Raw genomic sequence first — 12,652 nt, 5'->3', positions numbered from 1 at the left:
CTATCCGGCGAACGAGCGTGGAAGGGAATCGACGCATGAGGTCCCGCCCGGGGCGCCTGCGCAGTACAGAGCGGCGGAAACGGATACGCGAAGCGACCGGAAGCAGCTCTTTCTTTCTCCCCGCGGCCTTCGGCTCGTGAGGCGGCCATCATGGTGAGCGCGGGCTCCTCCGCGTGGCTTTACCTCGAGGGCGAGTGGGGTGGGGGCCGGAATGGCCGTCGAGGGGGGCCGCGCGGGGCGGGGAAGGCGCCCGGGAGGGAGCGGCGTGAGGCGAGGGGAGGGCCGGGAGGGGAGAGGAGGAAATACAGTGGTACCTCGGGTTACATACGCTTCAGGTTACAGACTCCGCTAACCCAGAAATAGTACCTCGGGTTAAGAACTTTACCTCAGGATTTTTACCTCAGGATTTTACCTCAGGATTTTTACCAAAATCGCGCGGCAGCAGCGGGAGGCCGCATTAGCTAAAGTGGTACCTCAGGTGAAGACCAGTTTCAGGTTAAGAACGGACCTCCGGAACGAATTAAGTTCTTAACCAGAGGTACCACTGTAGACCAAGGGGGGGGGCGAGGGGGCAGGAATGGGGACGCAGGGGGTGGTGGAGAAAAGTGCGGTCTTGGGGAGAGGGATCCCCGCCGCCAACCGCCTCGTGCCACCCAGCCTCGGGAAATCTGCTCCTCGGGAAATCTTGAGTTTTCCTGTTTCCTGGGCTTCGTTTTCTTTTCTTTTTTCTGTTCCATAATAGTCAGGGCCGGATTTAGGTTTCATGAGGCCCTTTCTGTGTCCAGCTGCCCTTTGTCAACAAGAAATTGTCGCGGTTTTTTTGTGTTGAATATATGCTGTGGACCTAATGGGTAATTTATGGACCTAATGGGTATCTAAACCCTGTATACAGTGGTACCTCGGGTTAAGTACTTAATTCGTTCCGGAGGTCCGTTCTTAACCTGGAGCTGTTCTTAACCTGAGGTACCACTTTAGCTAATGGGGCCTGCTGCTGTGCCGCGCCGCTGGAGCACGATTTCTGTTCTTATCCTGAAGCAAAGTTCTTAACCCGAGGTACTATTTCTGGGTTAGCGGAGTCTGTAACCTGAAGTGTATGTAACCTGAAGTGTATGTAACCCGAGGTCCCACTGTATAGAAATGAGCAAACCAGTGATATTTTAGGGAGCAGGCTAGCAGGCAGGGCCCGTTACTTACATCATAGGAGCCCACCCAACACGAAACACTGTTGCTGTATGTAGGTTTTATTTTGTTTTTTTATCTTATATTTTGGAAATATACACCCAGTTATTTTTCCTTTAAATTTTTTGGGGGCCCCCAAGAGAGTGGGGCCCTAAGCTATAGCTTGTTTAGCTTATACGTAAATCCGGAACAGTTCACAGTTGAAATTGTTCCTAAGTGCCCAGCAGTACATCATTGTGAGTTGTTTAAAATAATGTTCTGTCTCTTTAAGGTGTTCAAACGCTACGTTGAGATTGGCCGAGTTGCCTATATTTCTTTTGGACCACATGCGGGCAAGCTGGTAGCGATTGTGGATGTTATTGATCAGAACAGGGTAAGTTTGAATGCTTCCTTGTGTGCCTCTTGATGACTGAGAAGGAACAGAGTCAGTGCCATTATTTTTTAAATAAACATTTCTTTTTATTTGAAATACTTGCAGGCCACCTCTGCCCTGATGGTTTACATGATAAATATTTCCAAATAAAATAGCAATAACATATATACAAAGTCCTTTCAAGTACTTGAGTGTTGAAGTGACCCAGCAGTAATAAAATATCCAGCCTAAAATATATAATTAGTTACTAAATCATCCATTTAACATAGCACTACAGGAAAAAACCAATTATGTATAGGCTGCATGAAACAAGTCTTTAGAACCTTTCTAAAAGTCTGGAGGATGGTGATTTTTCAGAGGTGGGTAAGCAATAAATTCCAAAATTTTGAAGCCAAAAGTCGATCTTCCTTCTGCCTGACAGTTTCACTAATTTAAATGGCAGGTAAATGAGGAGGGCCCTCTGTTGTTTTTCATGTACAAGCGTATGGGTGTAGGTGGTCCTTAGTTTGCCTGTAAAAAAACATGCAAGTCTTTTTGAAGATCTCAACCTTCTAGTTCCTGTGACTGGTCTATGTGTGCTCTGTGACACTGAGCAATTACCTAAGATTTAGGTGGGGTTGTGCTAAAGGTAGACTTGCAGACATTTAATTTTTTTCACAAATTCTTGTGTAGTCTGCCATATCCCAGTTGCCTTGTCCAACGTGTGCAGCACAATCCTATGCATGATTACTCAGACGTCAGTCCTACTATATTCAGTTGGGCTTATTCGCAGGGAAATTGTGTTTCAGATTGCATTCTAAATGGCTACTTTAACCATTAAGAGGTTGCCATGGATGCTTTTCTTTCTGCCAATTGCAGGTGAGCTACTGAGGTAGTAAGGGAACTTCTGGCTTTCAAAAAACTGCTTTATAATTGTTTCAACTGGTGCTATTTGCCTTTCCCTGTTCAATTTTCTGTGCTTCAGTTTAGAATCTAAATCAATTCAGGTTTCCTTTTAGACTGGCAAAACAACATTATATTTTTCTCCCTGAATCCAAGGGTCCTGTTGAAAGCCTTCTCTTTTCTCTAGGCACTAGTAGATGGTCCTTGCAGCGGTGTCCGAAGGCAGGCTATGCCCTTCAAGTGCATGCAGCTGACTGACTTTGTTCTCAAGTTTCCTCACAGGTCTGTTTTTTTCTTGTAATCTAGCATCACTTCCTATCTAAACTTGGAAAATAGTGGAAATAGCTTGCATTGTTACTGCTATACCAAAGTGCGTCATACTTCTCTTAACAGTTTATCATGTTCAGCATTGGCTGAAATCTTTGCTGAATATGTAGGACTTCCCTCCATTTTATTGAAATCATTTTGATTTGATTTTACATATACAAGGTTATAAAAATCCAAATATAAATCCATATACAGTTGTACCTCGGAAGTCGAACGAAATCCATTCCGGAAGTCTGTTCGACTTCCAAAATGTTTGAAAACCAAAGCCCAGCTTCTCATTGGCTGCAGGAAGGTCCTGCAGCCAATTGGAAGCTGCGGAAGTGCCGTCAGATGTTCAGCTTCCAAAAATAGTTCGCAAACCAGAACAGTCACTTCCGGGTTTCCAGCATTCGGGAGTCAAAACGTTTGAGAACTAAACTGTTTGAAAACCAAGGTACTACTTTACAGAGATTTCTCCGAATCTCACGACTTCCCCCTACCCCCTCTATGGGGTCCCATTTTAAACATTTACAACTGCATATTCTTCCATATTCTAACTTTTAAATCACTCCATATTGTCTGTGGTATTTGTTAGCTACAAGTGAAATCAAAATCCTGCCAATGTTTCCAATTGCTTACAGTGATCTCTTAGATAACTTAAATTTCCCCCCATTCTTTTGTAAAGTTTTTATCCTCTTGGTTCCTGAGTTTTCCAGTCAGCCTTGCCATTTCAGCAGTTTGGTTTGCCATTCCTCTCTTATAGGGACCTTGTCTTCTTTCCATCTGGAAAAAAGAGATGGAGAGATGGAAAGGACTTCCCTCCATTTTAGAGGAAGACTTCACTTGGTATCAGCTTGAAGGGTATCCTGCTATAGTTGGGCTGAAGGTCCTAGTTTGCTAGCTTGTTAAAAATGGGTACCAGCCCTTACTTCACAAACCTTTCCCCCTCCCTCCCCAAAAATTGACTGGCATGATAGGGTCATGTCTGCTGAAACTATGACATAATCATTGTTGTTAAGAGCTGCCTGTATGAAGAACCTGCTGTTTGTGACCACTGTCCTCACAAAGCAAAAAGTTCCATGCAGAGAGTTTTCAAGCCATGTTAGGATCTGAACTGTTACTTTTTCTAAGTGGCTCTTATGAGACTATTTTTTGAAGGGGCAGATATATGGTTGCTACAAAGCGTTTACTCCTTACTATTACCGTAGGTCAAGAGGCTATCGGGGAAATGCAGTGTAGAATGTTTTTCAGTGCATTGATGCTGGCTACTGAGATTCATCTGAAAATGAGAGCTTGTGTTTTGTTTCAGTAACAAATATTGGTGTTTTTTCTTAAATTAGTGCTCGTCAAAAGTATGTGAGAGCTGCTTGGGAGAAGGAAAACATTAACGAGAAGTGGAAAACTACCAGATGGGCACAAAAAATTGAAGCCAGGAAGAAGGTATGTTTTTGAAATACTGTAGCATGAAGTCTGCAACATTGGGCTGAGATGCTGGCGCTAATCTAGCTAAATAAGCTGTTGCTTGGGCAAGTGAATGATTAGTAGCAGCAAAAGTACTAGCAGGTCAACATGGTTGAATCTAAATCTGTTCAGTTAAAAAGCCACCTATCTATGTGCCTGGCTGCTGGTATGTTAGGTTAATTTAGGACAGGACCTTTAGGTTTTGCAATTGATGACTCTTTGGGTGCCAGCACTGAAAAACCCCTCTTCTTCTCTGCAGTATGCTCTTACTAGGGAGGTTTGCCTGGTACAGTGGTACCTTGGTAGTCGAATGGCTATGTTCCCTTACAAATCAGCTCCCAAACACCACAAACCCAGAAGTGAGTGTTCCAGTTTGCGAACATTTATCGGAAGTCGCGCCTTCTTTTTTGAACTGTTTGAGGAGTCAAACGGACTCCTGGAACGGATTAAGTTTGAATACCAAGGTACCACTGTACCTACTTTCATGGACTTTCAGAATTGGGGTGACTCTTTCTCCCCCACTCTTAAAACCTTACTTGTTTTTTGCTGGGTTACTGGTTTTCTGAAGAGCACTAGAAGTTTTTTTGAAGGGCCAGTAAAAATCGCTATAATAAACAATAAACAAATCTGCTCTGCATGCTCTCTGAAGTACCGTTCAGAACAGGTAACTGGCCTACCTTGCAGACCTTGGTGGAAGAATTCTCTCTCACCCCTAATCTACCTCACAGTGTTAGAAACTCAGATATCTAAGCTGGGCGCCAAACAGCTCCTTAAACCAGGCTTACAGCCACCAATACGGAATGCATAGCTGCCATTTTGGGGCCAGACGGCTCAAAAGTTGTGTTTTTCAAAACGGCTTTTTGGTTCCTGGAATTCATTATCATCATGCAGATAAAATACAGCAGAATTCTACAAGATGTGTTGCTACTGTGTGAAATCCATCAAGATCCAAGGATCCCCAGGCATACACCTCCAGATGGTGGCGCCTGGCAATTTTCGAACGCTGCCTCTCACGGGAGTTGTGAGGATAAAAAGGAGAAATGAGCAGAACTAAGTACACTACCCTGTTCTTGCTGGGGGAAGGGCAGGATATAAATGCAATTAACAAGATAAATACGAATGCTCAGAAGCTAAATTGGCAGGCATGAGATACGTATTTCGCTGGGTTGAAAACAAGTTTGGAAGTTTGAACAAAACTCAGCATTTTTTAGCAAGATGGTTATGTTTCTAACAATTATTTTTTGTCTGCCCTGGAAAATCTTTCCACAGAAAGCCAAGATGTCAGACTTTGATCGTTACAAGGTCATGAAGGCCAAGAAAATGGTAGGTAAAAGCAAAACTGCTGGTAATCTAGTTTTATATTCCTTTTCCTTTGTAATTTGAATAACCATGCCTCCTTTAACTAGTTGAATAGAACTGTCTTGCATATCAGTGTGAGCACCTTGTAGTTTCATGTTCTGGGTTTGATTAGATGGGCTGCAATTTATCATACGCAAGGCTGCATTTGAAGACTCCCTCGGAAACTGCAGTGGGTCCAAATACAGGGCTAGCCATGTGTGGATGGAACACAACTTGCCACCCTCGCTGGCTCTAGGGTTATCTCCGCTGCCTTGGGTGTTTTTACACTGGAAAATAGGGAAGCGGTGTTTTATCTAGATGGCTGCCTTTTCCTTCACTTCCCACTTCCCTCTCTACCTTTCTCCCTCCATGCTGTGCACTCCGAGGAAGGCGTCAATCATCAGAGTGAGGCAGCCCTACCATTTTTGCTGTGATGTTGGCAAAGCCGTTTAAAGGTTCACTGCAATGGTGCTCCATTCCTTACAAGAGGCAACCTCAAAGTGGGGGTCGAGGACTGTTTACCACCCCTCCAGATCTGCTGACTGAAGCAGTCGCCTCATCCTGCCTCATCATAGGGCTGCGCCTGACCAGATAGAAGTTTTGTCACTCAATGTGCGCTTCTGCAGTCTCTTGCAAGCATAATTTTTGTGAAATGGAAAAGGAAACCGTTGACGGCTGCGCAAGCAAAATAACCCCAACCTGCATTGTAATACTTACATCTTTCAGCTGCCCACTTACAAGTAACTAATAAAGTCAATTAGATAGGTTGAAAATGTAACTCCTGCTTACGACTGTATAATTTTGTTTCCTTACAGAGAAACAGAATCATCAAGCACGAAGTGAAGAAGCTGCAGAAGGCTGCTGCTGCTCCTCCTCCCAAAAAAGAATAAATAGTCAGCAAATAAAATTTCATTTTTATGTGCACCTCGTATGGCCATATGACTTGTTTCTTCAGCTGCTTTGACCAGATTTGTGATAAAACCTGAATACTACGATTCCATTCCTCTTAAGTTCAGGCAAATTGATACCTGGTGTGGGTGCCAACTAGGCAATAGCCAGTTAAGAATTACCATGTCTTTTGGTTAACTGTTCAAGTTTGCACTTGACATAAGTAAGCACGCTCCTCTTTCTAGAGTTCTGGAACATACCTTGGTGACACTTGACTATGTGTCTGTTGGTGTTAATGTAACTGAACACTAACTGTGAACAGAGCTGTATAGAACACAGTTTGTATGCACAATGTCCCAGGTTCAGTCCCTCATAACTAGGTAGGGATGCCAGTCTATATACAATATTTATTTAAAGCGTTTATACCCCATATTTCCTCCACAGAGCTCAAACTACATGCATTGGAAGCTTCCTTATACCAACCTAGGCATGCCTTTCTTTGAATTGCACCTCTTGGCAGACATTATTGGTTATGTTGAGCCTTGACTCCTGAATCATGTCAAAGGGGCTTTGCCACTTTTTAGTGCCATATTTTGGCTCAAACTGTGTATACGTTCGTGTTGATGTCTTTATTTTGATGCATGTTTGTGAGAATACTTTCAATCAGATAAAACAGTGAGATGCCATCTACTGGCCTAATCTGCCCAATTTCTCTTATTTCCATATATTTGCATGTGTTCAGTGTGCACTCGCAGTAAATGGATACATCCTCTTTGAGCCTCTCAGCCAGGATGTGACAAGATACAGTGGTGCCTCGCAAGACGAAATTAATCCGTTCCGTGAGGCTCTTCATATAGCGGGTTTTTCGTCTTGCGAAGCAAGCCCACTGACAACTTAGTGGATTAGCGCTATTAGCGGTTTAGCGGCTTTTAGCGATCAGCTGTTAAGCGGCTTATCAGCAGATCAACTGTTAAGCGGCTTATCAGCAGATCAACTGTTAAGCGGCTTATCAGCAGATCAGCTGATAAGCAGCTTAGCGGCTTAGGAAAAGGGGGGGGGGGAGGGGAAAAACCCTGCAGGAACTTGCAAGACATCTTCGTCTTGCGAAGCAAGCCCATAGGGAAATTCGTTTTGCGAAGCGCCTCCAAAACGGAAAACCCTTTCGTCTAGCGGGTTTTCCGTCTTGCGAGGCGTTTGTCTTGCGGGGCACCACTGTACCCAGGTTGGGGATGTGGGTCTGTGTTGGCCGATGGAGAGGGAAGAGATGGAGGCACAGTGAAGTGCAGCTTTATTCCAGCTGGGTTTCTCTCTCTCATAAGGTTTTTACAGAGAAGGCATCAAGTACAGTGGTACCTCGGGTTACATACGCTTCAGGTTACAGACTCCGCTAACCCAGAAATAGTACCTCAGGTTAAGAACTTTGCTTCAGGATGAGAACAGAAATTGTGCTCCAGCGGCAGCAGGAGGCCCCATTAGCTAAAGTTGTGCTTCAGGTTAAGAACAGTTTCAGGTTAACCTGACCTCCGGAACTAATTAAGTACTTAACCCGTTTGTACTTAAGTACAAATTAAGTACTTAACTCATTTGGGAGATTGCATCCTCATCATGGCAAGGGAGAGACGAACCTGGCTCTGTTGATGAGCCAGAGGAAGAACAGCTTGCTTTCCTCTTCCCTCCCCTTTCCTTTTTCCTTTTGTGTTGCACCTGTTAGATTTTTGAAGCTGTGGGCAGAGACAGATGCACATCCTTTAGAAACCTTGAGGAGTTTTATAGGTGTTGTTAGACGAAGAAACAACCTTCCCATAGCACCTGCAAATGGTTGTTCGCACAAACACATTACACAACAACTGTAGGCAACTATGTGGTCTGTCGCAAGGTGGTGCTGTTCCTCCCTTTTGAAAACTTCTCTTGGGGAAAACATGATCATGCATTTCCCTTAAAACTGACAGGCGAACACTGCAAATCTGTACCTGTGGAAAATTGTCATTTATCTCAACTTGCCAGTATTTATTCCAATCAAATTATCTCTAGCTTTATTGATGGACAGAACGGAGATTGAGAGTCTGGTGCAGAAAATAAAATGGATGTTGATATTAGAAGCGCCGGTTGTTTTTCAATCTGTTTGCAAATGAATATTAAAATAAGGAAATTTAACCACAGACATTTGTTGTGCAATATACCAAAATTGTTAACTCTCAGACATCTTGCAGCAGAGATACAGTGCTTGCTATAAGAAGTTCAGCTTACAGATGTCCTATTAATTATCATTTTTGTTAGGGGCTGTGCATTCTGAGTAATTAAGAAGAATACGAAAGCTATTTTGGCTACAGAGATAAGCAAGCAACGGTCACAGTGTGGGACAGTTGTTAAAAACTAGGTTTTCCTCTGGGTGTATATACGCGGTTACCAGACTGGAGATGGACCCTTTTGCAGGGGAGGTTTGAAAACATATTTTTCAACATATTTTTAAAATGCCACAGCGCTAATGCCATTATTGAATTTATATACAGCCCATTATTTCTATATTGTGTGTTCTGTGGCTGAAAGACAATAGCTTGTGGCAGCCCTACAATGTAGCTCAGCATTCAATAATATTGGTAAGAGATTTTACGGGGAGGGGGACCCAAAATAAAATCAAAAGAAAACTGAAGGAGCCAAGTTAAAGATTGCTTGCAATATCACCAGATACGCAGCATGTTTTAATTAGATAGAAAGAATGGATTTCAGGACCAAAGCTCACAATTTGAAAAAGTTCTCTTACAAAATAAGGATAAACTTCTGTCTCAAATGTATAATTTTTTTTACTAGAATGGGAAACAAAAGACAAGCTTGCAGAGTATATTGATGTTGATTATGTATTTTGCGGTTTTATATTTTGATTTTGTTCTGTGAACCGCTCTTAGACTTCCGGGTACAGGGCAGTATATAAATTCAAAAAATAATAATAAAAAAGATGTTTGTTTCCATATAGAAACAGGATGTCACCTCCAAAGAGAGCTTTGGCAATAGGCGAGAAACCTTTTATGAAAAAATTAACAAACAAATAAATATTCTAGAGATTACAGAAACATCTGTGCTAAGGTTATATGTCCCCCCCCCAAAAAAAACTGGAGTATTTTTGCATTTCCCAAATACACATTTTATTCCCTGGTTATGATTATGACTCAGATAAGCATACGGCGACAGGAAATAATCAACCATCATGCCTTCCAGAAGTATTTACTCATTCCGATGGCTTAACCCAACTGTGCATGCTGAAAAGCTTCCAATTGCTTTTCTAACCACAAAGCAGCCTTTGCAGAACTCCAGCTGAGATGATTTAAATAAGCGAGGCTTTTCTGAGCGGCCAATAAACGTGAGATTTCAAATGTCTCTCTGAGCAACACTGTAGAGTTCTGCTACTAAGACAAATAACCTTGCAAAAAGCTCTTCCAATTTGGATAGAAACAGTGGCTCACACTTGGAGGTGGGCTTAGCCCAGGGATCTGAAATCCTCGGGCAAAGTGCAGTTTTCTCATTGGCGAGAAGAAGAATATGTACCAAATGAAAACTTCCAATGTGTGTGTCAGAGATTCGATAGATCAGCAGCACAGCTCAGCAAAACCTCTGGCAAGCCAGATGTTGTTGGACTTAAACTCCTATCCAATCCAGCCAATATGGGAGTTGCAGAGCAGCCACATCTGGAGGGGCAGAAGTTGCTGATCCCTGTATTAAATCTTTGTAATTTCAGCCCCTGTCTTACCTTTGCCGCTTTCATTATCAAAAAGGTTCGTTCATCCAGCTGGGCCTTATTTACATTGGTCCATTAACTTCCTTGTCTGTGCTATAGATTTTGCTTCTCTCTCTCTCTCTCTCTCTCTATATATATATATATATTATTATTATTATTATTATCATTATTATTATTATTATATTTTCTGTGTTACATTTCAAAATAAACATTTTACAAATTTTAAAATATCCAGTGACTTCCCTTCTCTTTCCATGGTTCATTTTACATATCATAAATCCCTGCATATTTTGCAAAAACTATACCATTCAGTATTCCATTATTATACCCATCCAAACTTGTTTACGCTGTTGAATTTATCTTAATGCTGCCAGCGTTTAGCTGTACACAATTATTTCTCCTATATTCAATAAACGTTTTCCAAACGTATGTTCTTGTTGTCTTATTCTATATGTTAAGTCTGCGAGTTGTGCATATTGTGTCAACTTAAGTTGCCCTTCTTCAATTGGGACCTTGCTCGTTTTCCATTTTTGGGTAGATTTTGTTTCTCGGCTTGTTTCATGCCTATTCATTTGTCTTTCGTCATTGTCCGTATTTATGCCGTGTTATGATTGCCTTTTGTGAAACCATATGTGAAAAGTCCCATATAAATTTTTACAAATAAACCAGGTAAGGAAGGGAGAGACGCGAATTGCTGCCCTGCTTGCCCACTTCCAGCAAGCTCCACTGAAAAAATAAAATCGCTCCCTCTGAAAGCCGAACAACATATTTTCCCCAAGCCAGGGTGCGCGAGAAAAGCGTGCAATGATGTTTGAACATGAATGCTGGAGAATTCAGACAGGTGATGTGACATTTCTCCTGCTTCCAAATCTCCCAGAACTGCAAGCAACGGTATAGTAACAGACTTGCATTTAGAATACAGTGGTACCTCGGGTTAAGTACTTAATTCGTTCCGGAGGTCCTTACTTAACCTGAAGCACCACTTTAGCTAGTGGGGCCTCCTGCTGCTGCCGTGCCGCCGGAGCACAATTTCTGTTCTCATCCTGAAGCAAAGTTCTTAACCTGAAGCACTATTTCTGGGTTAGCGGAGTCTGTAACCTGAAGCCTATGTAACCTGAAGCGTATGTAACCCGAGGTGCCACTGTAATAAAAAAACCGGAAATGCAACAACACAAAAATGGAGATGTAGATCAACTCAACCAATCTCCAACTAATTCAGCCTACTGCCTTCAAAAGTTATCATCTAAGTGCACAAACAAGGCTTGATGGGCAGGTGGAGATTTCTGCTCCTTCCACTTATCCCCACTGCCTGGAAATTTGAGATATATTGCCTGAGGATCTGGGGGTTCTATTCCCATTTTTCCTAATCTCTCACCAATTAAAAAAATGATTTTTATTAAGTTTTCAAATTTTCATTTCAAAATAAACATTTTACAAACGTTAAAATATCCGATGACTTCCCTTCTTCTCCTTCCATGGTTCATTTTACGTATTATACATTCCTGCGTATTTTACTATAGCCATTCCCCCATACTACAGCGGTTCCCTCACTACGAGAAGCCAAGTTACAGGGAACTAGGCAGAGGGCCTTCTCGGTAGTGGCACCCGTCCTGTGGAACACCCTCCCACCAGATGTCAAAGAGAAAAATAACTACCAAACTTTTAGAAGACATCTGAAGGCAGCCCTGTTCAGGGAAGCTTTTAATGTTTAATAGGTTATTGTATTTTAGTGTTTTGTTGGAAGCCGCCCAGAGTGGCCGGGGAAACCCAGCCAGATGGGCGGGGTATAAATAATAAATTATTCTTATTATTCAAGCACATATTATTATTGTTGTTGTTGTTGTTATTCAAGCACATGACTCTGGTACTGATTCTCTGCTATTATTCTGTCATTGGCAGAGAAAAGCAAAGCACATTAGGCCGAGAGCAGCTCATGCACCAGCCTTGTTCCCAATGTGTCCTCTTCACCTTCTCCATACTCCCCTTGGACTAGAGAACAGAGTCATGACTAGAGAGGCAGTGTGGTGTAGGGGTTAAGAGCGGTGGACTCGTAATCTGGTGAACCGGGTTCGCTTCCCCGCTCCTCCACATGCAGCTGCTGGGTGACCTTGGGCCAGTCACACTTCTCTGAAGTCTCTCAGCCTCACTCACCTCACAGAGTGTTTGTTGTGGGGGAGGAAGGGAAAGGAGAATGTTAGCCGCTTTGAGACTCCTTCGGGGAGTGATAAAGCGGGATATCAAATCCAAACTCTTCTTCTTCATCATCCTCTGGCCTGCCCAAAATTCGGTAAGAAGCCATTGGTTACCCACCGCTGTCTTCCTACACAAATCAGGACTGTGGCCACACACTTATGGAAGGCATTCTTATGCCATACAATGGATCAGCCCTTTGAATAGACGACTGAAGTGTAGACCGGCGCTTTGTTCCTTTGCAGGACATCCTAGAATTTTCCAGTTGAGATGGGACCCCAAGGGACATCTAGTCCAACCCTCTG

The 12,652-nt window shown here is 42.7% G+C and overlaps 1 protein-coding gene across 1 annotated transcript; it reads left to right on the top strand.

Moving 5' to 3' along the window:
* On the top strand, positions 1 to 6,463 carry RPL14 (ribosomal protein L14). Its single transcript, XM_079947481.1, has 6 exons — positions 1 to 153; positions 1,451 to 1,552; positions 2,622 to 2,716; positions 4,081 to 4,180; positions 5,471 to 5,524; positions 6,355 to 6,463. Exons 1-6 carry the CDS (start codon positions 151 to 153, stop codon positions 6,427 to 6,429), a joined length of 429 nt encoding a protein of 142 aa, XP_079803607.1. The 5' UTR covers positions 1 to 150; the 3' UTR covers positions 6,430 to 6,463.
* Positions 6,464 to 12,652: the final 6,189 nt, after the last annotated feature.

Source organism: Podarcis cretensis (assembly GCF_951804945.1).
Source record: "Podarcis cretensis genome assembly, chromosome: 12".
NCBI lineage: Eukaryota > Metazoa > Chordata > Lepidosauria > Squamata > Lacertidae > Podarcis > Podarcis cretensis.
This window is presented reverse-complemented; position numbering and strand designations above follow the sequence as displayed.

Coding starts and splice junctions, on each gene's coding strand:
- RPL14 (XM_079947481.1), top strand. Junction 2,717..4,080: donor GTTCTCAAGTTTCCTCACAG/GTCTGTTTTTTT, acceptor TTCTTAAATTAG/TGCTCGTCAAAAGTATGTGA. Junction 4,181..5,470: donor AAATTGAAGCCAGGAAGAAG/GTATGTTTTTGA, acceptor ATCTTTCCACAG/AAAGCCAAGATGTCAGACTT.